General features: G+C 27.6%; 6 protein-coding genes across 7 annotated transcripts; 4 read left to right on the forward strand and 2 right to left on the reverse strand.

Moving 5' to 3' along the window:
• Positions 1-3: 3 nt before the first annotated feature.
• On the reverse strand, positions 4-5,022 carry LOC113367839 (large subunit GTPase 1 homolog; the record flags this gene model as incomplete). The annotated part of the gene is made up of 7 exons (XM_026609417.1): positions 4,927-5,022; positions 4,226-4,388; positions 4,076-4,163; positions 3,534-3,994; positions 553-994; positions 252-475; positions 4-173 (listed from the first exon to the last, which is right to left on the reverse strand). Coding segments are annotated over exons 1-7 (1,644 nt in total), but the record flags the coding sequence as incomplete, so codon positions are not given.
• Positions 5,023-5,617: 595 nt separating this feature from the next.
• Positions 5,618-7,145, forward strand: LOC113367924 (non-structural maintenance of chromosomes element 4 homolog A-like). The gene is made up of 2 exons (XM_026609496.1): positions 5,618-5,745; positions 6,337-7,145. Exons 1-2 carry the CDS (start codon positions 5,698-5,700, stop codon positions 7,141-7,143), a joined length of 855 nt encoding a protein of 284 aa, XP_026465281.1. The 5' UTR covers positions 5,618-5,697; the 3' UTR covers positions 7,144-7,145.
• Positions 7,146-8,177: 1,032 nt separating this feature from the next.
• On the forward strand, positions 8,178-8,896 carry LOC113366575 (coatomer subunit zeta-1). Its single transcript, XM_026608204.1, has one exon. It carries the CDS (start codon positions 8,272-8,274, stop codon positions 8,812-8,814), a length of 543 nt encoding a protein of 180 aa, XP_026463989.1. The 5' UTR covers positions 8,178-8,271; the 3' UTR covers positions 8,815-8,896.
• A 1,027-nt stretch (positions 8,897-9,923) lies between these two features.
• On the forward strand, positions 9,924-13,689 carry LOC113366291 (10 kDa heat shock protein, mitochondrial). Its single transcript, XM_026607874.1, has 3 exons — positions 9,924-10,061; positions 11,151-11,318; positions 13,456-13,689. Exons 1-3 carry the CDS (start codon positions 10,059-10,061, stop codon positions 13,603-13,605), a joined length of 321 nt encoding a protein of 106 aa, XP_026463659.1. The 5' UTR covers positions 9,924-10,058; the 3' UTR covers positions 13,606-13,689.
• A 1,384-nt stretch (positions 13,690-15,073) lies between these two features.
• LOC113366487 (39S ribosomal protein L20, mitochondrial) lies at positions 15,074-16,073 on the reverse strand. The gene is made up of 5 exons (XM_026608095.1): positions 15,962-16,073; positions 15,662-15,754; positions 15,480-15,590; positions 15,328-15,425; positions 15,074-15,268 (listed from the first exon to the last, which is right to left on the reverse strand). The coding sequence occupies exons 2-5, from the start codon at positions 15,746-15,748 to the stop codon at positions 15,109-15,111; spliced, it is 456 nt and encodes a 151-aa protein (XP_026463880.1). The 5' UTR covers positions 15,749-15,754; positions 15,962-16,073; the 3' UTR covers positions 15,074-15,108.
• Positions 15,161-24,419, forward strand: LOC113366485 (serine/threonine-protein kinase pink-1, mitochondrial). Of its 2 annotated transcripts, none has more exons than XM_026608094.1 (12): positions 15,161-15,286; positions 16,526-16,825; positions 16,927-17,041; positions 19,127-19,349; positions 19,414-19,810; positions 21,209-21,388; positions 21,454-21,576; positions 23,010-23,155; positions 23,269-23,364; positions 23,425-23,606; positions 23,817-23,912; positions 24,004-24,419. In XM_026608094.1, the coding sequence occupies exons 2-12, from the start codon at positions 16,554-16,556 to the stop codon at positions 24,238-24,240; spliced, it is 2,067 nt and encodes a 688-aa protein (XP_026463879.1). In that variant the 5' UTR covers positions 15,161-15,286; positions 16,526-16,553; the 3' UTR covers positions 24,241-24,419. The 2 variants fall into 2 exon arrangements, with proteins under 2 accessions (XP_026463879.1, XP_026463878.1); XM_026608093.1 differs by lacking the exon at positions 15,161-15,286 and adding an exon at positions 16,320-16,404.
• The last annotated feature ends 3,537 nt before the right edge of the window (positions 24,420-27,956 follow it).

Genomic DNA, 27,956 nt, shown 5'->3' on the forward strand with positions numbered 1-27,956 from the left:
TCGATCCAAATTAATTTTAGCTTTCCTTTCGGGAAATATATGATATTCATCTTGTTTCATATTAGGAGGTGCATAACAATATAACAGTTTTCCATTGACATAGTCTTTTAGAATGTACCTTGCTGAACGAGGACAGTCTGGCTGTCCGTTTGCAGTCATAAAACCCCTATTGTCTAAAAAATATGAATATATAATATATAATATATATATATATATATATATATATATATATAATATCTAATTGATCTTACATCCATAAGCGTTCAAAACTTCTTCAGCCACAGGCGCCCTATCAGGATCCTCTCCTTCTAAAGGCTTTGCAATCATAATTCCATACGTATCTTCGATAATATGTCTTGGAATTAAACTTGCTACTAAATTTATAGGAGGCACGTGGTCTCTCATTTGATCTATTGGCAGTATTCCATTTATCACCATGTCGGCTTTTGTTAGAACAAAACTTGGCATAACTAGACTAAAAGGGAAATAAAACATTTATATATATATATATATATATATATATATTATGTATATTTTTGTATATATCTTTACCCCGGGCAGTCACACAGCATAATATCTTGATCAAGGTACAAAGTTTGAAAATGTTTAGTCTTCCCCGGTGTAGCCGATACTGAAACTTTCTTCGACAGCATCAAAGCATTAATAGTACTACTTTTGCCAACGTTGGGATAACCCACTAAGCCTATAGTGGTTATTCCTGACGTGTATTTTGGTCCGGTGTGAATTGTTTTGAAAAATTCTATTAACATTTCTCTTGTCAACAGTTCAGAAGAATTGAGAAATGAGTTTTTAGATTCTTCAATGCTTTCTGGTTCTTTTGTGGTTGATTCAGGGGTTTGAGATGGTTCTGTAGTTATTTTAGGAATGTCTGTGAGTATTTTGTTTAGTTTTTCTTCTGTAGATGTTACTGATTTTTTTAAGTCTTCGACTTGGGATTCTAAAGAACTGACTGTAGGTTCTGGTTCATTTAGGTCTGAAAAATAGAACTTGTTTTACATGTTTTACATTGTACTGTTTAATTTATAATTTCAGTTAATATTCTTAATTTTTTTGATAAATTTATTATTTCTATCTACCTATTTAATATATGTATCTATCTATTTATTTTTCTGTCCATTTGTTTTTGCATTTTTTTAATTGTTCATTCATTTAATATTATATTTGTTCATTCATTTAATATTATATTTATTCATTCATTTAATATTATATTTATTTATTTATGCATTTAATTTTCTATGTATTTATTTGTGAACTTATTTATTTTTTTATATTTTTATTTATTTATGCATTTTTCTATTTATTTATTTGAATTTCTGTCTATCTATATTTATTCAATTACTTATTCATTCATTCATTTATATATTTATATTATATTTATACTATTTATTTATATTTCTATTTATTATATTTATTTATTTACATCTCTTTCTAAATATCTATATTTGTTTATGCATTTGTTTATTTATTTTGTCATTCATTTATTTATTAATTACTTTTATGATTTTATTTACTTATTCATATTTATGTCTATTTGTTTATGGCTTTATTTATTTATTTTTCTAATCATTCATTTATGAATTTATTTATTTTCATTTCTATATCTCTAGTTATGCATTTATTAATATTTCTATTGCATTTATTTAGATTTTATTTATTTTTTTCTTTCCAACTTTTTATTTTTTATGCATTTATTTATTTATTTATAATGTCATTTATCTATGTATTTATTCATTATTAATTTATTTATTCATTCATTCATTTTCTTAATAATGTATTTATTCATTCATTCACTTAACTTATTCAGTATTGATTTATTTATTTATTTATTATTTGTTTATTTATTCATTCATTTATTTATTTATAATTTGTTCAGTCAATGAGATACTAAATATTTTATTTATTTCTTCATTAATTTCTCTAATTATTTATTAAACTATTTATTCATTCATTTACTTAATTTTTTTTATTATCTATTCAGTCTTGCTTTATTTTTTCAATTATTTATTTATTTATTTATTCAGTCAATGGTTTACTTAGTAATTTATTTATTTCTTCATTTAATTTCTCTAATTATTTAGTAATTTATTTATTTATTCATCCATTCATTTCCTTAATAATTTATTTATTTTTCTAATTTCTTTATTTATTCATTCATTCACTTAATAAATTATTATTTTTTCAATCTAATCAATCTTGCTTTAAATTATTCAAAATATTTATTTATATTCATTTATTATTTATTCAGTTAATCAATTAATTATTAATTTATTCATTCATTTACTTATTTGAACATTTATTTATTAATCCATTTATTATATATACATTTAATTATTTATTTATGAATACATTTCAGCATTTTTATTAGGAATAATTCATCATTCATTCATTCATTTATTAATCATTTCATTCATCATTTATTTATTAATTCATTTATCTATCTATTTATTTATTCATTCATTCATTTAATTATTTATTCAGCTATTTATTTATTTATTTACTCCTCCAATCATTCATTTATTTATGCTATTATTTATTTACTCATTAATTAAATTATTTATTTATTTATTTATGTAATTATTTATTTATTCATTCATTCACTGATTTACTTATTTGTTAAGTGATTTATTCACTTAATTTATTCATTAACTAATTTCTTTTATGTCATTATTATATTTATTTTTTCATTCATTTATCAATTTATTTTTGGATTTATTTTTATATTTATTTATGTATGCATTTATTTATTTATTCAAATTACTTTTTTTGGTTATTTACTCTCATGCATTCAGTTATTGAGTCATTTATTTAATTTATTTATTATTTATTTATAATAATCATAATCAGTCATTTATTTATGTAATTTATTCATTCATTGACTTATTTATTCATTCATTCATTTAATTATTTATTCAGCTATTTATTTATTTATTTACTACTCCAATCATTCATTTATTTATGCCATTATTTATTTACTCATTAATTAAATTATTTATTCATTTATTTATGTAATTATTTATTTATTTATTCATTCATTGATTTACTTATTTGTTAAGTGATTTATCTTTTTAGTGTTTCTTTTATGTGATTTATTTATTTATGCATTTATTTATTTATTTACATTCTTTTTTTTATTTACTTTCATTAATTCAGTTATTGAGTCATTTACTCAATTTATTCATTATTTATTTATGTAATTTATTCATTCATTGATTTATTTATTCTTTCATTTATTTGCTTAATAATTTATTTAATCATTCATTCACTTATTCATCATTCATTCATCTATTTAGCCATTTATTCATTTCTTTCATTCTAGCCTTCTGATTTATTTATTCATTCATTTATTCATTCGTTCATCCAATTAATAATCTATTAATTCATTCACTTAGTCATCCATTCATTTATTTATTTATTAATTCATTCTCTTATTGATTAATTAATTTATACATTCATTTATTTATTTGTTCATATATTTATATTATTCTACTGTATAAAATGTTTCTTTCTCTCACCATCATCATCCTCATCTTCATCTTCTTCAGAAATCTCCGACAACTCCTCATCTGATTTCTCACCATCTTTCTCCTTCGACAACTTAGCAGAAAAGAAAGCAACTCGAACACCCTCTCCATCAAAATACCTAGCCCATGCTTTTCTTTGCTCGTCAGTCAGAAAATCAGCCTTGTTTACAAGTATCAAATTCATTTTATCATCGCTCACTTCTTTAACATACAATTCTAAATCTTCACAACGAAAGAGTAAAGGATTACGGGCGTCTACTATTTGTACAACTACATCACTGCGTTCAACCACTCTCCATAATTGGCGCCAGAATTCTAGATTCTTTTCATACGGGGTCAAAACTAGGCCTTCGTTGTCTTGTAAGGTTGCTAGATCTCGACGCCACTTTAAGAACTCTTCTCTTTCGTTTTGTTGGAGCTCTTCTGCAGAAGTCTCTGAGGACCATTTCGGCCTGGGGTAATAGAATCACATTAAAATATATATATATATATATATATATATATATATATATATATATATATATATTTCTCACCTTCTAGGAATTCTAAGAAATTGTCTATTCTTCTCTTGCTCTTCAAGAGCCCTAGTTTTATCAGAACCCACAAGTAATCCAACGTTGACTAAATAAATTAATTTTTCATTAGTTATTTAAATTATTTATTAAATGTGACATTTCCAATACGTACTTTTGGGTTCACAAACTTTATATTCAACTTTTCTGCTTGGAATTCTGTTCCGGCTAATTCAGCAGTGCTCAGAAATTCTTGGAATGAAGATTCTTCAGTGACACTTTGAAGATTCAATCGGCCCCAATCATAACCGTCTTGGATTTCAGTCGTATGCAACTGAGGAATGGAAATATACATATATTTTATTTCTTTGGTGATAAAAAGGTTTAAGGTTAAAGATTTTACTCAAAGAAATTAGTGTAAAATAATTATGGAGACTATTAAATTAGAAGGATACTTTGTTGGAAGAGTATTTAACAGAATAAATGTCAAGATTTCATTGTTATTAGAGAATGGGGCCCATCCAGAGGCAAATCAAATGATTTACACACAAAGTTTATGAAATGATACAGATTTACAATAAATGAAAATAATCCAAGTCAAAATATAAGGTATGTAAGTTCTTATTTACTTAGTTGTAACATATTTATAAGAATATTGACACTCAGATAAATACTTTTTTACTCAAGATAAATTTAAAAAAATTAACCTTAAATTTTTAAAAAATATTACACTAAGATTTATATTTAAAATATTTTTTTTATAAACAATATTTACCAAAACACAAACACTTAATTTACAACAATGTAATCACTAAACATTTAAATATCAACAATATATCATTTATTATAAATATTTATATTAAGAACCTAACCATAGAATTATCATCAACAGTTTTTCGTCCTTTACTATGACCAAAACGATCTTTTATCAAAGATCTTCCGAGTCCTACTTTAGATTTCTTCCCCATTTTTATTTTATTAAATTTAATTCAAAATTAAACTGTTGTTTAACATATTATTATTGTAAGAGCATGTGGCGTATTAAACGTGATGACAGTTCATTAAAATTTGAACTGTCAGATAAAGAAATGGCTAAGTTCAGGTGAATGGTATTTTAAATTGCTAAAAGATAAAAGAAATAGTACATATTAGATTTTATATATTGTATTATTTAATTTAAAGTTTATATTAATATATTTAATTTATTTAATTAATAAATTATAAGATTAATTGTATTTTTATCTAATATATAAATTTGAACAATATAACTATAAATTAAAATAAACTGTAGTAGATGTAGTCACTGACAGATGGCAACACTGGTTACGAACTGTCATTTTTTATAATTTTTTGATAACTTGCAAAATGTTTCAACAGAAAATTAGTATTAATTTAATTAAATATAAAATTTTATAACGATTCTTATTTATAATTTGCAGTATTTATAGTTTAAATTTAAAATTTCAAAATGTTCGACAGACTTGAATATTTTCACAGCTAACTTCACAGCATTTTTACACACAAATAAATACACAACCGCATGGTGACCGTTTGTCATTTTCTAACTACTGTGTGTTGATATTTCTCAACAATACTGCGAGGAGCTACTCATTTATAGTGTTTTGTGTTATTGAAATAAAACCATGGCAGAAACTGAATGTACTATCAAACTTGATGAACTGTTAACTGGGGTAAATATTAAAATAATTATATATATATTGAATATTTATACGTTTTGAACATATAAGCATGAATTATAAATTAGGCTTTACCATCATGATTAGTAATCTTAATACCAAATTTGTACTTAAAGATTTTTCTATAATCTTAGCAAGTATCAAAATGATGAACATAAATAACCAACTAATTTGCAATTCAATGAAATATAGCATTTATAAAAGTTTTCTACAATTCGTTGGGTGCTTGATTTCTAGGAATAATACAGTCTTATCATATGTGTATAATTGATAATGACAATCTTTACTTTATCAAATAAATTGACGGATTTCTACACTTTTTATAATATATCTTTACCACATATACTTACTAAATAATTTAATATTATCTGTTTTACACGTGATGTTTGGCGGGGAAGGGAAGGAAATTTTAAATATTGCCAAAGGGTAGGGATAGTCCATAAATCCTTAAAGAATTGATCACGTGATTAATGGACGCCCCCTTAGCAAATCAAATTTTCTCACAAAACCATAAACATCTCCTTCGGGAGATTAAAAATGATCAAATACCACAGATTTAAAGTAAGTTTTTCTTTTACCCCCCAGGTCCAAAATGTTGCAACCCAATCAGACATGTCCAAAGCCGAAAAGCTGCAAAAGATATCTTCGATCATGCACCAAGCAACATCGATCGTCAAGGAACACCACAGTAACATAGAAGTTGTCACCAAAGACGTCGATTTGGTCAGCAATGCCGCCCATGTAATCGGAAACCAAATCGCATGCCTCCAGACAACATCTAATAACTACGACTACAAAAAATTAGCAAACCGATTAAAACCAATTGTAAAGGCCTCTAGTAAACAATGGCTTGAGTTATTTGATCCTTCGATGTTGGGTTTAAAGAGTCCCCCGATCAGCCACAGCATGTTTGCTACTTTCAATCCTGAAAAACCAGTAATAAAAGTGAGGCAGAAACGGCAGAGGACCCAAAGGGATCCCATTGAAATTGAATCTACTTGCCCTGATAGCATAGATAAGGCTGAACAAACCGAAGAAACCTCAGCAATTCTGGAAAAAGTTAAGAGCCAAATCATGAGACTCTTCAAACACAACAGCATGAAGCCCATAAAATATTTCCAAATCGTACTAGATCCTGAAGACTTTGGTAAAACCATTGACAATATTTTTCAAGTGTCATTTTTAGTTCGTGATAGAGCTGTGGAGGTCTTCGAGGAAAATGAAGATTTGTGGTTGAAGCCTGTGGCAAAGTCTGAGACTGATGAACAGAACTTGGGCGATGGACAGCAAGCCATTATGAGCATCGACATGGAGCAGTGGAAAGCCTTGGTGAAAAAATATGATGTGAGGAGGCCTATGATAAATATATCAGATCGGTATGAAGGCAAATGATAATGAATAGTCGAAATTTTACACAAGTGCCATTTGAAGAACTTGGGTTTTAATTAAAAAATGTGTCTAAGGACACCTGAATGTCAGATCCAATAATAATAATAATATTGATTAAATAATATATAATATATTAATAATACATTAATAATTATATTTATAATACTGATTAAATAGTTGAGTCAATAAAGAATTGTCTTCAGAAACATGAACATCAGAAACACAAGTTGAGAATTTTTATGTCAAACATAAAATATGCAAAATAAATGAAATTTAATTGAATAAATTATTATATTTTAATCATTTTCATTGAAAAAAAGGTTTATATATTGAATGGATATATTGAAAAGTTGGATATATTATTTAAAGTTTTATATTAATATATTTAATTTAATTAATTAATGATAAGACAAACTGATTTTTCATCAAATATAAAAATTTAAACTGTCAAGATACAAAAATTGCTAAGTTCAGGTTAATGGATTTTTAAATTATTAAATGATATGAAAAAAATATTGAAAAGCATAATAGTTCAGTGATTTTAATTAAATTTGTGTTGTAAATATATATTATATGTATAAAAGTAATTGTAAAATAACAGACATATCATAAACTTTTATATATTGGATTTATTAGTATTATTTGTAAGGTGTTGTTATGCTTATTTATCTATGGTTGTGCTCCAAACAAAAAATCCAAATTTAAATAGTAAATGAACTGTTTTTTCTAAAATAATGTTTTGGAATTATGTCTTTTGCTTAAGAACATAATTTTATATATGATGAATACAAATTTAATACGTCTAGTTTTTTTTCCAATTTCTTTGTGTATGATGCAATCAGATGTCAGATTTCATGTTTATTCTTAAATTGAATTGAAATCAATTAAAATATGTATAATAACTTTAATATTTTTAATTTAGCTATAATATTATGTTATATGAGTATTATAACAATTTAAATTAGTATTTAATTAATTCTATTATTCAAAATTCATAATTCGCGCTCTTTTCCGTCTTTCAATTGGCCAACAGTTCCACCGACACGTCAACTTCTGTCAAATAAACATCAGTCGTGTTCAATAATTTTTGTTTGTAAAATCTTCATTTATTTATAGTTTTTAATCCTAAATATGAAAATGGACGGAATGGTGTTAGAGCCCACTCTTTACACCGTAAAAGGAATGTGTATTCTAGACAATGACGGAAATCGTATACTTGCAAAATACTACGACAAAAATCTCTTCCCCACAATCAAAGAGCAAAAAGTATTCGAAAAAAATCTCTTTACCAAAACCCACAGAGCAAACGCTGAAATCATAATGCTCGATACACTAACCTGCGTTTACAGAAGCAACGTGGATTTATTTTTCTATGTAATGGGCAGCTCGAATGAGAACGGTTTGATTTTGATGTCTGTATTGAACTGTTTATTCGAGTCTGTGAGTCAGATTCTGAGGAAAAATGTTGAAAAGCGAGCTGTTTTGGAAAGTTTAGACATTGTATTGTTAGCTTTTGATGAGATTTGTGATGGGGGTATTATATTGGACACTGATCCCAGTTCGGTTGTACAACGGGTGGCTTTGAGGACAGAAGATATTCCATTGGGTGAACAAACTGTTGCACAAGTATTACAGTCGGCAAAGGAACAACTGAAGTGGTCTTTGTTGAAATAGCGGGAGGAACATATTAATGTGTAATATATAACTTTTAATGCATTTTGTTTATAATATAAGTATAATAAATTGAGTATAAATATTAGACACAATTTTATTGTAATATATTTATATATAATAAACCTTTTCTGACTTTTAAAGAAATGTTATAAACAAGAAATAAGTTTAAGAAGGAAATTTGTAAGAATTGTGAGTCCAATAGTTTGACTTTAGAAGATAAAACTTAAAACTATAATATTACTAGATGAAAGAAGCGTTTTGGGTTAAGGCAAGTTGCATAAACTTTTATCTTACCAAATAATAGTCTTATGTAGTTTTATTTAAAATTTACAATTACAAGTCAGTTAGGTTAGATTATTCTTACGAATCTTAAGATTTTGTAGTAAAAACAGTTATAATTACATTGGAACGACTGTAAATCTGTTACATTTATATTAAGACTTGTAAATCTTAATGTAAATTTAACTGTTTTTACAATAAATCTTAAGATTGGTGAATTTACCTAAACTAACTGACAGTTGTAAATTTAAATTAAGACTAGAGAAAACTTTGATATGATTTATCTCAGTAAGATGATAAGTGTTAGTTACAACTGTTTCAACTTATTAAATTTAATGTAAATGTATCTGTTTTTACTACAAAATCTTAAGATGGGTGAGTTTAACCTAACGTAACTGACTATTTGTTAATTTAATACTTAATTTAGTAGCAATTTCCTCAAATTCTTAACCAACTATCTTATCAACAACTTTATTGCTAAATGTAATTCTCTATTAAATTTGCCCATAATACTTATATCATTTAACTTTAACTTAATTAACAAATATAACTACATTCATATTACCACACTTAATCCAATAACCTCTATCTGCCCAACTTAATCTTTATATTCCTGTTCAAATATGTTATAGTATTTTATCATTTTATCTTATTTTATATATTTATAAAATCAAATCTGACATTTCAATACAAATATTTAAAATTCCTTTAATCCTACGCCTACTTAAAGATAAATATTCCCATTTTGTTTTTCCAGATTCAAATTTCCCTCCAATCTAGTGCGGCAAAATCTCGAACTAAACAAAAGACGAAGTCGATCGTTAACTCGTGTGTGTGTTCAGTGCGCACACATTCAAAATCGCCATTTTCTCTCCGAATCTCTGCCGGTCGAGAACGTTCTGGAAACGTGCTTTAAAACAATTTGGTTGTGGGCTGTGTAAATTCTAAAGAAAACCATACAAAAAATGGTAAGTTATTTAATAATTAATAATAATAGATTTAAGTAGAAGTATTAATAGTAAGTTTAGGTAGTAGGGTTTTATAAAGGCGTGTAGATTTTGGTTAATAATGTCAGAGGATTGATGCAAGTGGACGTTGGACTTGCGTAATTTTGTAAAGGATACTGGGTAAAGGATTGAGGTGAAGGATTTATTGATTTTTTGGGTTTGTTGAGGCATTGGATATGTTTACAATGTATTTGAGGTATTGTGTGCTTTAATTTGTGTCTAGCTTAAAGTTTCTAGAACTCTAACCTATATCTAGCTTGCTTCTGGTGAGATTCTGATTTTGTTTCTTATTTGCTTCAAAATACCACTTTTTTTTGTCAAATCAATAAAACCATAGTGATATTACGCATAATATTTGTACAGCAAAAAATATAATATAAATTTCGTGGTCTTTGTATTATAACATAAACTTTATGGGTTTTTGGCCACATTTTTTCACACCTATAAGTGTTTTATGAAATTAATTCTCATAATTTCAAAAATATCAAAATTTTACTAATTATTTATTGTTTATTTCAAATGTTTTAATACAACTACAGTATAGTAGTAGTAAAGACCATCGTTTTAAATCTAAGATCTAAGGTTTTGTAATTGAAGTGAGATTTTTATAACAATGATTAATTTATATCAATATTGAGATTAAAATGGTTTATTTCTTCCTGAAGGAAAATAAAACCTATCCAATCGTGTTAAATATGAATTTTAAGATCTTATGATTAACCTATGATTTTTATAACTCATTAATTTATTTTCATCTCTTTTAAAAAATGTATTCGTTAAATGAAATTCAATAATTTTACTAGAAATAAATTTTAGTAAAAAAACACTATAACAAGCTTCTACCATGATTTTCAAATTTCATTCCACAATTTTACCACAAATATTTTGTTTCTGATTTGATTCTTCTAATTTGATTACAGTTTTTCTAATAAGCTTCCTCTCTTTAAGATAAGATAATGAGAATTGAAGTCAGTTAGGTTAGGTTTATTTGCTTAACTTTGTAATGAAAATATTAGATAACATTCAATAATTGTATAATTTTATTTCCAGGCAACTCAAACTGTAGCAAAACGTCTCTTGCCTTTATTGGACCGTGTCTTAGTACAACGTGCTGAGGCTATCACGAAAACCAAGGGAGGCATTGTTATTCCTGAGAAGGCGCAAGCAAAAGTTCTCAAGGGCAGAGTTATTGCAGTTGGACCCGGACAAAGAAACCAAGTAAGATAAAATACATATCAATACATATTGATACTGAAAACAGTTTTTTAAAGCATTCATATGACTACAAATAAAAATAAGTCAGTTAGGTTAGGTCTTTTACTTGACTTCATAAGGCAATTCTTAAATAAAATTAGATGCATTTAAGATACAATTGTAATAAGGACTTAGATTTTTCTAACTTGAATATTTTATCTAATATACTTTCTGATTTTGCTGCTAGTTTATTGTAAAACAAATAATAAAACAGAAGTCAATTAGGTTAGGTTAGATTTTTTATTTGATTAACTGTAAGGTATTTGTTAAATAGAATTAGATGCACTTAAGATACGATTATAATAAGTCACTATGATTTTTCTAATAACTTCTTTTTCTTGACCTGCCAGTTTATTGTAAGAGATTATAAAACCGAAGTCGGTTAAGTTAGGTCTATTGCTTGTTTCACTTTCTAAGGTAATTGTTACATAAAATTAGGTACAGTTAACATACATTTGTGATAATAGTCACTTAGTTTTTTCTTATTTGAATATATTATCTAATGAACTTTCTGATTTTTCTACTAGTTTATTGTAGGACCGATAATAAAACAGAAGTCAGTTAGGTTAGGTCTATTGCACTTCATAAGGGTTTCACTTCATAAGGTAATTGTCGCATAAAATTAGATACAATTAACATACATTTGTAATAAGTCACTGAGATTCTTCTAATTGGATTGTTCAATAAGCTTTTTTCTTGTCCTATCAGTTTATTGTAAGACAGATTATAAAACCAAAGTCAGTTAGGTCTTTTACTTCTTTCACTTCATAAGGTAATTGTTACATAAAATTTAATGCACCTAAGATACAATTGTGATAATAGTCACTTAGATTTTTCTTATTTGAATATATTATTATATAATAAACTTTCTGGTTTTGCAACTAGTTTATTGTAAAGCCAATAATAAAACAGAAGTCAGTTAGGTTAGATCTTGTGCTTGATTCTCTTTCTAAGGTATTTGTTAAATAAAATTAGATACAGTTAAGATACAATTAGTAATAAGTCAGAGATTCTTCTAATTGGATTGTCTAATAACTTTTTTCTTGTTCTATCAGCTTATTGTAAGACAGATTATAAAACCAAAGTCAGTTAGGTCTTTTACTTCTTTCACTTCATAAGGTAATTGTTACATAAAATTAAATACACTTAAGATACGATTATGATAATAATCACTTAGATTTTTCTAATTTAAATCAATTATCTAATAAACTTTCTGATTTTGCAACTAGTTTATTGTAAAGCCAATAATAAAACAGAAGTCAGTTAAGTTAGATCTTGCGTTTGATTCTCTTAAAGTATTTGTTACATAAAACTTGATGCGCTTAAGTAATAAGTCCTTATAATTTTCTAATTTGATTGTCTAATAAGCTTTTTTTTTTGCTCTACTTTTTTATTGTAAAACAGATAATAAAGCCGAAGTCAGTTAGGTTAGGTCTATTCCTATTGCTTAATTTATTTCGTAAGACTTCTTAAATAAGATTTTAGAGACACTTGAAAATGAACTGTAAAAGGTCATTTAAATTATATAAATAGTAAAATTCTTTTATTTTTTACATTTGGACATTGATATGAAATAAAGATTAAAATGTATATTTACAACACGTCAGTTAGGTTAGGTTATGCATACCAAACGTAGAATTTTATAGTAAAAAGTACATTATTTATGTATACATGTCATACATGCCTCGGTACTAGCAAAGTACAGAAGTCGTGGCAGAAATTACATAATTCTACTTACATTTTTGTTCAATAAAACTATCATTTTTCTGTTTGCATCATACAAAAAAATTATATAAAAAATGCATAGTGCTGACAAGTTAGTTGTATAAATGTTAGTGCCAAATCTCTAGTGCTGTGTACACTTCTCTATATGTAACTAACCAACGTAATATCCACTGATGATGACATTAAATTGAATGTCGAAACGTTTGGAAATAAAGATTATTTTATAAATCTTTGGCTTTTCTTTGTTTGATGTATCGCCCTCAAGAACTCACTCATATATATATATATATATATATATATATATATATATATATATATATATATATATTTATTTATTTTTGTTCTAATATTTATTTCCTATGTCCTTTACCCCCAGGCTGGTGAACATGTGCCCTTAGGAATCAAAGTTGGAGACATGGTTTTGCTGCCCGAATACGGAGGCACCAAAGTTGAGCTCGAAGAGAACAAAGAATTCCACTTATTCAAAGAATCCGACATCCTTGCCAAGTTGGATATCGACGAATAAATTGCCAAAAATTTACCATCTTATCACAATATACCACAATCAAAGCTGACATCCGAAGCTGTTTGCTATATTAGTAAAAGTTAGGCAATTGTTTTTTACATTGTGGTATCTCTATTAAGACTTTCCATAGATTTATTGTAAATAAAAATTATAGTTTTTTTGGTATAAAGTTTATGTATGACAAAAGATGAAAATCACCCAGAGAATGTAAGATGCATTGTTACCAAATTGTTTGTTATATATCACAACATATACGTGTTCAGATGAATTTAGTTATAAATTAGACTAGTCTTGAGTTTTTACAGAAATAAAATAGTAAAAACAGTATTTAGGTATTTTAAATCAATACTTTTAGATTACAGAAATAATACAGAAGTAAGGAAATAATATAGATATTTCTTTAGCTGAAAATCGAAAATAAATTTTTTTTCCATTTCTCGACGTTTTGAAGGTTTCTGAACATTTTTAAGGGGCATACCCCAGAAACTAAATGGATGTGTGTGTTTTGTATGTCCGCATTTTTTGTCCACGTTTTCGGGCGCACGGATCAACCGATTTGAATGGTTTAAAAAACATTCGATTCCTATTGATAAAGAGATGTGCTAATTAGTTTTTGGCAAAGGCAGGTCCAGCCTTTACGGAGTTACGGAGCAAAGAGTGCAGAAAATAGAAATCGAGTTTTTGAGAGAACGGATGATCCGATTTGTATGATCCAAAAAATATTCAGTTCGTAATGACGGGGAAAAGTGGTTATTAGCTTTTGGCAAAGGTAGGCCCAGCGGTTTCGGAGATACAGAGCGAAATGTAAAAAAATGGCAGTTTTTGGGAGAACTAAGCGTCCGATTTAAATGATTCAAAGACACTTCTGCTTGTTTCAACAAAATAATTTCAAAAAATATTTTTGTAATTTTGGTTTAAAAATTCAAAAAATCACCCAGGCTAAGCACAGTCTAAGCGCCACTCTGGTGCAATTGTTTACCCAAGTGCGTTTAGACTGTTTATGTACTGGAGCGCTTTTCCAATTTTGTGAAAACTATTGAAAAATGTGAAAATGCTGCCAAGCTAAGCACAGTATAAGTGAAAATGTCTCACCAAATTATTTGCAAATGCCTTTAGACTGTGACTATACGGGAGCACTTTTTCAATTTTGTGTAAATTAAGCAACTATTTTTTTGTCTAAAAATGCTGGAAATTAAAAATGTTGTGTATTATCAAAAAATGCTGTAAACTATTTGAAAATTGTGCAAATTGCTCAAGAATGCTGTTGGTAGTTTGAAAATGTCTAAAAGTGTTGTATTTAGTATGAAAATTGTCTGAAAATGTTGTAGCAAATCTGAAAACATTATTTAGAGGGCCATAATAATTAATTTTCTTTCCCTTTAAGTTCTCATATTTGAAGACTTTCTGTTGAAGACTAATTTCAGGTGAGTTTACATAAAAAATATTAAATGAAAACTACAAATATTTATTATTTAATTATTCTACAACTACACATCTATAAGTCTACAATTTATCTTTAATCATTCCTCTAGTTATAACACCATCAAGTTCAGACAACCGAGTCACACCTTCAAGACCATCAGCACGAGCTCGTTCTTGAGCTATTCTAATGAGCGATTCAAACGTCCTTGGTTCCCATATCGCTAAATCTGACAATACACGCCTGGAAAAACCATCATCGGTAAGATAATAGAACTATTATAAATAATTTATATATAATACCTGTTTAGTTGTATATCACATCTATTCAAACCCTCATAAAAAGTATGATATTCTATTCCATACTGCTGACAAGCCCCACGAAGTCTAGTCTCCCACAACTAAAAACACACAGTAAACAAATATTTCTAAATTGATTTCACCAAGTTTTATACCTCTGCCATGTCTTGTTTCTTCAATTTTCTACCTTTAGTAGCATATACTAGGGCTCTGTGTACCATTTTGATTGCAATTGAGTAACAGTTACGTCTACGGCCGATGTAATGCTAAAGGTAATAAATATATGTGTAAAAATATAGCCATTGCTTGTAATTTGTGTAAGGGATAAGAGTTTTACCGCAGCTAGTTTGAAAATCTTGCGTTTTCTCCAGAATTCATCGGGGCCTCTTGCTCTGACCATAAGTGCTAGGGTTGTAAAAACCATATTGACCTGGGTAAATGAAATATGGTAATGTAAATTGTGTAATAGTTAAATGATTGTAATAACAGGATAATTCATAGTTTTATAGTATTTAATACAAATGAAGCCTAATTGCAATTCAATGCATGTACACATAAAATGCATGTTTTATTATATTTTCTATATACGTGGACTTTTAATTCATTACCAAACTAAATAACAATAAAATTAACAAACCTTATTATAAACTTTATATTAATATTATTATTTTTTTATGAAAATTATGTTTTGTAACAATTAGGTTAAACAATTTTGAGGTTAGCCTAGAATGTCAAGCAGTACTAACTTCATGCTAGTTTTTGACAGTTGAAGTTGAAGCTGTCAAGTTTTTTTAAAATTTAATACAGTTTTCTGAAAATAACATTTAAATCGTACATATATTATTTAATAAGATATTTTCTATCCATATTTATGTGATTCTTGTTAGTTTCCTAAGCTTAATATTTTGTATTGGGCGTCCAGAAAAATTGATATTCTTTCTTCCAACTTCATTGCTGTTTTGACAGTTTTCAGTTTTCAGTTTTGACAGCTAAACATGCATCTGACAATTGCACAAACGTCATTGTCAGATTTATACAATTGCGTCGCATTTGCAAATGCAAATTTATCAAAAACTTTCGGTAATTAACATGTAGTTATTACACAATTTACCACATATCTTATTCCATAAAAACGTGTATATTACATAACTCGACCTTGTGCAAATACCCCTTTAACAAACATGAGTTGTTTCTAAAACAGGTCTAGCCTCAGATGACAAACAATAAATATGCCTTATCGCATAATAAGACAGTTGTTCAGAAATGGTCGATACATATTCCAAACAATCTACAACAAACAAAACGTCAAAATTTTGGATATAGTTCCTAAGCCGAAGGACGCATATAGTGCGATTGAAAAACAATCCTTTACGAACTACGAGGGCTTGCGAAATGTCGGATGTCAAATTGGATTGCAGGCCAGGAAGCTATTTGTCGATAATGTACTTAATAGAGTTACGAACTCTCTTGCATCCGATCTGAGGAGAAAGGCTACTAAGAGGTAAGGGTTAAATGACACATAATACTAAGCCATCACTTTCGACAATAAGTCTTTGCAGTGAGAGAAAACTTTTATCACGTAATGTTTTTTTTGTTTGGTAGATTATTTTATGGTGATTCCCGTCCATTTTTTGCCTTGGTTGGCGTGTCTTTAGCTTCAGGGTCAGGTCTTCTGACAAAAGATGATGAACTCGAAGGAGTTTGCTGGGAGATCAGGGTAAGTGCATCATAAAGTTACTATTTTTCTTAGTTAACACACTCAGAGTGTTTAGCTAAACAGACCAAAAGCGATATGTGTAGCAGGCAAAAAAATCAGAAATTAAATTTAAATTTCTATTTGAATGCAATATATCCAATACAAAATTAACAAAAGGACTTGTACAATACAGTCAAAATATAAAATTGACTATTTTATGCTATGACAACTTATTTTATTTAAAATTTTACACATAAGCATTTTTTACATCTAACTGTTATTACCATATTTTAGTAAATATTATCTAGTGTTTATTAATACAAATAAGTTATAATGTAAACAAATTATAATGTCCCAAACGAAAATTAAAAGTTATTTGAGAAAACAAAAATAACTAGTGGGGTGGGTGACATTGTGCCTTAAGGCAAATTGCTGGAACTTACCGTACCGTAACGAAATGTTCAAGGAATATTGAATGTTTTCAAATAGATTATTATAAATATTGTAACATTGTCTAATACTTATAAGAATTATATAAACTGAATTGTAAAGTTAAAATTATTTGTTTAAAGTATATTAGAACTATAGTTAGAATTAAAAATAAAATCTGAATTATTTTCGATATACAAAAAATTAAAAGAAAATGGAACAAAATTTTTTTTTCCAAAATCAATTATTTTGTTAAGACAAGCAGAAAGTTCTTTGAATCAATTGAATCGGACGCTTAGTTCTCTCAAAAACTGCCATTTTTTGTACATTTAGCTCTGTATCTCCGAAATGGCTGGGCCTGCCTTTGCAAAAAACTAACAACCCCTTCTCCCAATCATTACTAATCGAATGTTTTTTAGATCATTCAAATCGGATGCTCCGTTCTCTCAAAAACTCGATTTCTATTTTCTGCACTCTTTGCTCCTTATCTCCGTAACTGCTGGACCTGCCTTTGCCAAAAACTAATCAGCACCAATAGGAATCGAATGTTTTTTAAACCATTCACATCGGTTGATCCGTACGCCCGAAAACGTGGGCGAAAATTTGTATCCATACATATATACATACATACACACACACACACACATCCATTTTTTCTGAAGTATGCCAAAATGTTCAGAAACCTTCGAAACGTCGAGAAATGTAAAAAATTTCAATTCCGATTTTCGGCCCATTACAATAACTTACCCTACGGGAAGTTAAAAAATCCTAAATCTGTATATTGCGAGTTATGGAAATACTAAAGTCCACATTTCAACTACGAATTATTCAAAATTTCAATATGCAAGTGCATGTAACAGTTTTTACTAGATTTTAGTAAATTATATTTAGTTTTTACTAATGTAAACAAAATATAATGTCCGGAACGAAAATTAAAAGTTATTTAATAAAAAGTAAAAAAATGTGCTGTCTGCATTTCAACGACAATTTATTCAAAATTTTAAAATCTAGGTGTAAATTACTAAATTTTAGTAAATTTTATCTAGTTTTTACTTATGTACATAAAACAAAGTGTCCCAGGCAAAGTTTTTAAGGTATTCCAAGAAATGTAAAAAAAAATGCCCGAAATTTACACATTGCAAAATATATCACCAGTAAATAAATATTTCAAGAGTTTGATTCAAAATTCTATGTAAGAGTGTACAACAGTTTTTAATAGATTTTAGTGAATTTTATCTAGTTTTTACTAATGTATACAAATTAAAATATCCAGAATGAAAATTTTGTGTTGTTTTAAAAAATCTAAAAAATGTCCTAAAGTCACATCTTAAAATACTAAAATAAACGACAAAAATCTAAATCAATTATCTATAAACAAAATCTGCCAGCTAACTCTTTCAATATCATATGCAAACCGATTTCAAAGTTAAAGGGGTAAAAATACCCTCAACATTTGTATTGACGGGTATTTTTACCCGCCCCTCTTATAGTGTCAATATATCTTCTATATATATAAAAATAAGTCGGGTTTTCTTTCCTGATCAAATTTTTCCTTTTCAAATATAAAATAAACAGAAAATTACTTCATCTTTCTCACGAAACCATCTGGTGGCGAAACGGAGTTCGTCGGGTTTGCTAGTTATATATATTTTCTTATTACATAAATATTTTCTTTAGGAAGCAGTTGCAAAACTGCGTTGGAACTACACAGATCAATACACAATGCCAAAAGATGATATCAATTTGGACGACTTGGTAATTGGACCACCGATTGCAAAAGGATGCTCAGCCGTAGTCTACTCTGCTAAATATAAAACACCTGTTAACAATGGCTTTGAAACATCACAAAACATAATAGAAAATGATGTCTCCATGGCAGCATCTATAATTTCAGACAACGGTAATAAATAACCAACCTAGTCATTAAATTTTTTTTTACTACAATTAGTTTTATTACTTTTTAGGTAGTGATGCAGCATCCCAAACCTTATCACCCTTCAGAGACATGAGACTTTTACGTTGTCGCAATGATTCATACAGAAACTCAGTCCCCAATATTAATTTTCACACATATCGCAGAAATTCTGTGGATATTTTAGTGGATGATGAGAATAAGAATGATGCGTGCAATGAGTCTGAAGATTCGATTTCTGTGATTAATTCTGATGACAGTTTTGAAGTTTTAAGAAGTCCTGCAAATGAGAAGGTTTATGCAGTTGATGATATGGGTAGTTTGGCTGATTATCCGATTGCTGTTAAGATGATGTTTAATTATGATATACAGTCGTGTGCTACGGCTATTTTTAAAGCTATGCAGAGGGAGATTTTGCCTGCTAGGAAGAAGTGCAGGGAACTGGAAGAGTAAGTAAAAAAGATATATATATATATATATATATATATATTAACAAAGTCTAATAATCGGGCATAACATCAATAAAAAACATGAATTTCTTTCAAAAATTTATTCTAAATCCATACGTTTCGGCTATAATCTAGTGGAAACTAAAAATAAAATTGAATTGGAGTAAAAAGAACAAATAAAATAGTAAATAGTACTTACAATTTGTTAATCTTAGTGTTAAATTGGAAAATTTTAATAATCCATGGTATCAGGATATGGTAATGCACTACACTATGTATTATAAACATTAAACTTGTAATTACACAATATTTTCACAAAATACTAATTTGAAAAAATCACAAATGGATAGTGTGTTATTCGTAGACTGGTTGAAGATGTAATGGAGAAAGACATTTTTTAAAAAATATGTTTACCAAGATTCTACACATGTGTGGAACAAGTGGAACGAATTGCGAATACTTTGCGCAAACGCTTTTATTGTTTTGTAAGAAATTTGGAAATATTATCTAAATAGAAGAGATTTGTGTCGCACAGCGTGTTGAGTTCATTCTGTTTATTTATTGTCTTATTGTTATAAATAGTTAAAAAAGATCCCTCTATAATTCTTCATTTAAATAAATTTTGTTCGAATTGTAGTACAGTCGGATTATAAAAGTCCATATTGTGTTTTAAAGTGTATATATGGTCTGCAAGTACAGTTTTGAATTGTTTAGGGTTTTTTGAATTGTTTTTATGTTGTTGTAACCGTTTATTGAGGTTCTGGCTAGTTTCTCCTATGTAAATTAAATTACAGTCTAAACATTTTATTTGATAGACGAGATTTCTGAGTCGTTCGATATTAAATGGGGTTTTTGTTTTGGTGAAAATAGTGCTAGTAGTTGTACTAAAATTGGTTACAAGTCGGAGTCCAGATTCATAAAAAAGTTTTTTCCAAGGAACATACAATTCTTCAATGTATGGCAAACATATTACACCAGAATGGTCATTAAATCATTTTTCACAATCGTTAATTAATTACTCATTCGAAAATTTATATATTGTTCAATTTAAAATGACAAGGATTGGTTTTTTGGTGCATTGTGAACATTTATAATATGAAATAATTAGGATTAATTCAATTACATGTAAGTTCATACCATATCACTTCTTATATATTAGTTTTATTTAATAATTTCTATCTGTTCTTTCAATCTAGAGTCCACTGAAGATGACACAAAACAATGTGTCGAAACGTATGGAAAAAATAAAAATGTTTTAAAGTTCATACAAAAGTTTTTAATTGATGTATTGCCCTGAAAACTGAATATCACATATTTCAACATCAAAATTATATATAAAAAATTTAATATATATATATATATATATATATATATATATTTCTTGTGTTTATTTTTCAGTGGTTGGGAACAATCAACGTTACCTCCTCATCCGAATATTGTTCTGATGTACAGTGTATTTGCTGATAGAATTCCAACTGGTTTACCATTAGCAGCCACTTTGTTTCCATCAGCTTTACCACAAAGAATTAACAGTGATGGTTATGGTAGAAATATGTCTTTGTTTCTGTTAATGAAGAGGTAATACATTTAAATTACAAATTTAATAAAAATAGTATGTTTATATCAATATTTTTATTTTTTAGATACGATTGCAGTCTTCATGATTATCTTAGTAGTAATAAAATATCAATGAGGACGTCCATAATTTTGTTTGCTCAACTTTTGGAAGCAATTGCCCATTTATCAGCTTATGGAATTGCACATAGGTAAGAAAATTATATATATATATATATATATATATATATATAAATTTTTACTTCAACCTTTCTAACGGTGTATAACACTGTACATGTTTTCTTTAGAGAAATATTGAATAGTGTGGATAGTTGCGTAAACAGTTTGACTATCTTAATGGATTCTTGAGCAATATTGAAAATATCATTTTTAGTGTTCCTCAGGGTCCATTCTTGGTCCACTACTATTTATTATTTTTATTAATGACATATCTGAAATTATTAGCTGTCCACATTTATTATTTGCAGATGATCTGAAACTATATCTCAAAATAAATTCTATTGATGACTGCTTATTATTACAGTCTCAACTTGACTCTTTCCACTCTTAGTGTGTCTATAACAAACTACATTTAAATATATCAAAGTGCAAGATTCTTAGTTTTTCACATAAGCGCGTTGCAATACATTTTGATTATAAAATTTCTAACACCAGCATTGATAGATGTAATAAAATTTCAGATTTAGGTTTTTTATTTGATTCTGGTTTGTTTTTCATTGATCATATAACTGATGTTTGTAATAGAGCACATAAATCTTTAGGTTTGATACTGAGAAATTGTAAATGCACTTCTTTGCATGTACTATTCTTATGTACATTCAAAATTAGAATATTGTTCGATTATTTGGTATCCTCATTAAATCAACAACTCTGATGCGATAGAGAAGGTTCAGCGAAAATTTTTGAAATATCTTTATTATAAAACATATAAAATTTACCCTGAACGTGGCTTTGACCACAACACTTCACTAAAAGAATTTGGTATTTCTACTCTTGCCTCACGTCGATTTATCTGTACAATTATGTTCTTATTTAAACTTTGCAATAATTCTATAGACTGTCCTATTATTCTTAACCAACTATCCTTTAATGTTCCAAGGCTATCTACGCGTTCACAATTATTTTTTAATTATCCTACTCCTAAATCTAATTCTCTCTTAAATTTGCCTATTTTATTTATGTCTTTCAACTTTAACTTAATTAATAATGAAATAGATATTCACAACACTTCATCTAATAATCGAATAATCTCCATCTGCACAAGTTAACCTTTTTATTTTCTTTTCAAATATCTCATTTTTTATCTTATTCTGTTTATAAATAATATTGTTACATTCTGCATTACTTGTAATTTTATGTTGAGCATTTTATGTTAATAACTATATATTGTAATTTTGTATATATTTCAATTGTTATTCATTTTGTAAAATAATTGTATTTTTGAGTCCTCTTGGAAGAAATCTGTGGGCTATATATTTAAAATAAATAAAAATAAATAAATAAAACCTAACCACAATTTGCATTTCAACATTTGAATATTCACACAAATTCTATACTACAGGCTAAACCGTTATATATAATTTTTGTTATTAAAGTATAAAATTGTGTCTTGTTAACATTTTAGAGATCTGAAATCAGATAATATATTACTGGAGTTAAGCGATGATGACAGTGTACCTCCTTCATTAGTTTTGAGCGATTTTGGATGTTGTCTTGCTGATCCCAAAAGGGGTTTCTTATTGCCGTACAACTCTAATGAAATTGATAAAGGTAAGAGGGAATAATTGACTATATACATCATGCAATTGAATTTATAATATATATATATATATATATATATTTTATATAAATATATATATGTATTTATTTATATTTATTTTCAGGTGGTAATATAGCGCTTATGGCTCCAGAAGTTATAACACAAACGCCTAGCTCCTTTTCTGTCATTAATTACAGTAAAGCTGATCTTTGGTCTTGCGGTAAGAACCTTAAACACACACACACACACACACATATATATTCATTTATTTATTTTGTAGGTACAATTGCTTATGAAATTTTTGGCTCTACAAATCCATTTTACGCACGAGACGTCCCTATTGAAAAGAGATTAAGAAATGTAACTTATCGTGATGAAGATTTGCCTGCAATTGAGAACGAATCAATTCCTGAGATTATACGAGCTCTTGTTGAGAATATATTGAGGCGAGAACCTAGCAAGGTAAATAACAAATAATAAATGTTTTATGTAGTTATGAATTTATATTATTTTCATGTAAATTCTATCCTTTGCTCTCTTATTTATTTAAATTTATGTTATTATTTATCAATATTACTAGATGTTAATTATTTAACAGTTGTAATAATTATTGAAATTAAAAAAAAAAAAAAATGTAGTTATGAATTTACCAATGTTTAAATTATTTTGTAGCGATTGTCGCCATCGAATGCTGCAACTGTAATGCAGCTATTTTTGTGGGCTCCTTCTAACTGGCTTAAGAATAAAGTTGTTCCTAACAGCACCGAGGTAAATATCTAGTAATATATATATATATATATAATGTATATATATATATATATATATATATATATACATATATTATGATTTTTGTTTACAGATTCTCCAGTGGCTCTTATGTCTAACAACCAAAATCCTGTGCGAAGCAAGAATCGGTCAAAACTTACCATCTAGTTCCAAAATTCCCAGAAGGGAATCCACATCAACCTTCAACGAAAATACTACAAACAGTACAGGTAGACGAACCTTACCTGAATACGTTTTAATATCAAGTTTCCTATCACGAGCAAAATTGCATGAAATCAAAAGATCACTTGAATGGATTCACAACTTGTAATAATTAGTCAAAGATTTGTGCTTAATTTGTAAATTGAATTTATCTTTATTTATTTAAAATATATTAGATTTAATAATGAATAATAAAGTTCATTATATGCAGCCATTAATATGGTGATTTTAATTTGAAAAAGTGTATAAGCCATGCACGTAATAAGAATAGAAAAAAGACTGCACTAATGGGGCTGTTTTATTATTTAATTACAGAAAAGGATTTTATCTCTATAATATAATTAATATTTTAATAAGTAATTAAATTGCTTGTGATAGATACTTATATGTATACTGATATAAATATATAATATATATTTAAATGGATTTTTTTTTATTTTTGTTGAGTAAATTTTTAATTAAAAACTTTATTGTTAATTTGCCTGATTTATTTGATACAAAAATTGAAAAAATATATATTAGAGCTCAATTACTTTTTCATTAACTTGTATATAATAATAAGATTCAAGTTATTGATCAATAATGAAAGACATAGAAAATTATTCAGAATAGAAATATTTACAAAATACATAAATTTTGGTGCTCCATACTTTTATTGCTAATTTTTCTCTGAAGATTGCAATAATGATGTTTAATTTTAAGTACTTTAATTTTACTTAACAAAAATAAGCAAAAGCAAGTTCACATATTTAAATATTTCTATGTACAAACTAATTTGAATTTCCCGCCATGTACCAAACATTTGTTACCAAGTTAACCCCATTCACCAAACTTTTACGTCACCATGGCAACCCCTTTTACCGCGTGGTCCAACAAGTGTCAAACTTGCTCTTAGAAAGTGATTAAATTTAGTGAATTTATTTCGTTAAAAATCTATTGTTAAAGTGGTCATCAAAATGTTATTTGTATGTTAATATAAAGTTAAAAATGCATAGATTTTTATTGTGCAAGAAGTTTAAACTGTCGTTAAGTATTTATTGTGCAAAAACAGTTTTTATGTGGAAATGTCCTGTAGCAAATTACTGGCGTGCCGGGTGTAAAAATGGCGTTAAATAAAGGTTAGTGTTAAATTTTATTATAGTTTTATATGTATATATATATATATATATATATACATGTTACTTGTTTTATATTATTTATTAATATATACCCACATGGTATAATTTTTGTCCTTAAAAATGACAAAAGTATAATTCTCACGTGACTCTTGTAGGAATCTACTACAATAGAAATGCTTGGGTCTAAATAATTTTATTTCTCTTTAAAATAAATATGTAGCCATATGATAAAAGTTTTTGGATGTTCTAAACTGCTTTTATTTTTAATCTGCGTCATTTTAATTATTTTCGTAAAAGAAAGTGGTACTTGAACAGGGTGTCCCAGAACTCAACGTCAAGCCGAAACAGGGTGATAGTACTGATCCTAACTACCATTAAAAATTTAGAATTTTTTTTTATGTGATTTAAAATTTATGAGCTTTTAAGTGCTACCTAGAGCATTTGTAAAATTATGACTAATTTTTTTATTTTTGTGGTTAATTTTATTATTTTTTTTTATTTTTGTGGTTAATTTTTACTAATTTTGTTCATTCAAACTTTGAAACCGTAACCGTGAATAACATTTCTAGGACCACAGTCAAAAATATTGACAAAATTGTCTCAAGTTTTCAAGAATTAAGACTTTTTGTTGAACTATAAACTTTTTTCGACTTTGAGAGGCCCCCCTTTAAAAAAATGTACTGAAGTCTTTTGGCAGGTTTTATCAAAATCTGGCACATTTAATCAGGATTGTAAAATACTTGATTAAATACTTGATTCTTTTATAATAGGATAATCGAGGGGAAAAATAAAAACTTAAAAATAACACTATCGAGGGGAAAAATAAAAACTTAAAAATAACACTTTAGACTTCTAGTGCATTTTAGTCACAATAATATATTGTTGAGTTCTGGCACACCCTGTATAATTATTCTATGTAGTATATATGCTATTTATACAAAATGAAATTCTGAATATTCTAAACTGCAACGAATATTTTAACAACCGTAAAACATTTATTTGTATCAAAAATAAATAACCCGTACAAAATTCTTATACGATTCTTGTTAGAATCCTGTGCAATTAAAATTTTAATTCGTCGATATTTTGTACAATTTTATTAATAATTTTAATTATATTTTTGAATTTGATTCTCATACAAATGTACAGCTTTTTAATTTTTTAATATTACATTTTGTACACTTGTTAACTTCCCTTAGGGTAAGTTATTGTAATGGGCCGAAAATCGGAATTGAAAATTTTTACATTTCTCGACGTTTTGAAGGTTTCTGAACGTTTTGGCATACCTCAGAAAAAATGGATGTGTGTGTGTGTGTATGTATGTATGGATACAAATTTCCAGTCACGTTTTCGGGCGCACGGATCAATCGATTTGAATGGTTCAAAAAACATTCGATTCCTATTGATAGGGAAAAGAGCTGATTAGTTTTTGGCAAAGGCAGGTCCAGCCGTTTCGGAGATACGGAGCAAAGAGTGCAAAAAATAGAAATCGACTTTTTGAGAGAACGGAGTATCCGATTTGGATGATCTAAAAAACATTCAATTAGTAATGATTGGGAGAAGTGTTTACTAGTTTTTGGCAAAGGCAGGCCCAGCCATTTCGAAGATACGGAGCTAAATATGTAAAAAATGGCAGTTTTTGAGAGAACTAAGCGTCCGATTTAAATGATTCAAAGAACTTTCTGCTTGTCTTAACAAAATAATTGATTTTGGAAAAAAATTTGTTTCACCTTTTTTTTTTGTCGAAAATAATCCAGATTTTATTTCTGACTATAGTTCTAATATACTTTAAACAAATAATTTCAACTTTTCAATTCAGTTCATATAATTCTAATAAATATTAGGCAATGTTACAATATTTATAATAATCTATTTGAAAATATTCAGTATTCCTCGAACATTTCGTTACGGTACGGGAAGTTCCAGCAATTTGCCTTAAGGCACGATGCCATAATTGCCTCAAGACAGAATTCCACTTACAGCTAGTTTAAAATTTTATTTCTAACTTACACACTTACTTAGTTTTATGTCCAGATTTTGTGTTATAAGTGCTGATATTTTGCGTTAAATTGCAATTTTTTAATTTTGCGCAATAATTTAATAACTATTAAATTGAAACTAGTAAGATCAACAAATTATTTTCTTGCTGTTTTTTAACCGGTTCTGTTGAGTAAAGTCAGAAACGAATAGGACACTTTAATAAGCTGAAAAAATACATATACTATTATACAAAATATTTGTATTAAACATTATATATATATTGTAAATAATTATTACCGCCAAAAAAGATTCGTGTGACAAATTATAAATATTCCCCGCCGTCATTATAACCGGACGTTGTGCTCGCAAAATGATCAACTTCAAAGACTTTTGGTCCTCCGGGTCTTTTAATTGATACCATTGGGTGAAATAAGCTGCTCTTGCTACATCTGCACTCTTAAAAAAAATAATAAGACACATATAATTAAAGTTATATTATTATGAATAAATCATTAATAGTAATGAGAACTTTTAAAAGTCCTAATGGCTTAGTAGTATCTTTTGGTAAAAACGTGGATTTTGCTTTGTAGAATTTAACCCAGGCTTCTACTAGAAGGCCTATGTTAAATATATTTCACTATAATAGAACAAACCTAAGACTAATGATATAATTTTTTGTTTCCTTTAAATAGAAATTAATATAGTGATATATATATATATATATATA

Source organism: Ctenocephalides felis, unplaced genomic scaffold, assembly GCF_003426905.1.
Source record: "Ctenocephalides felis isolate EL2017-DRISC unplaced genomic scaffold, ASM342690v1 CF-g0.4_SCAFFOLD_01170, whole genome shotgun sequence".
NCBI classification, from domain to species: Eukaryota; Metazoa; Arthropoda; class Insecta; order Siphonaptera; family Pulicidae; genus Ctenocephalides; species Ctenocephalides felis.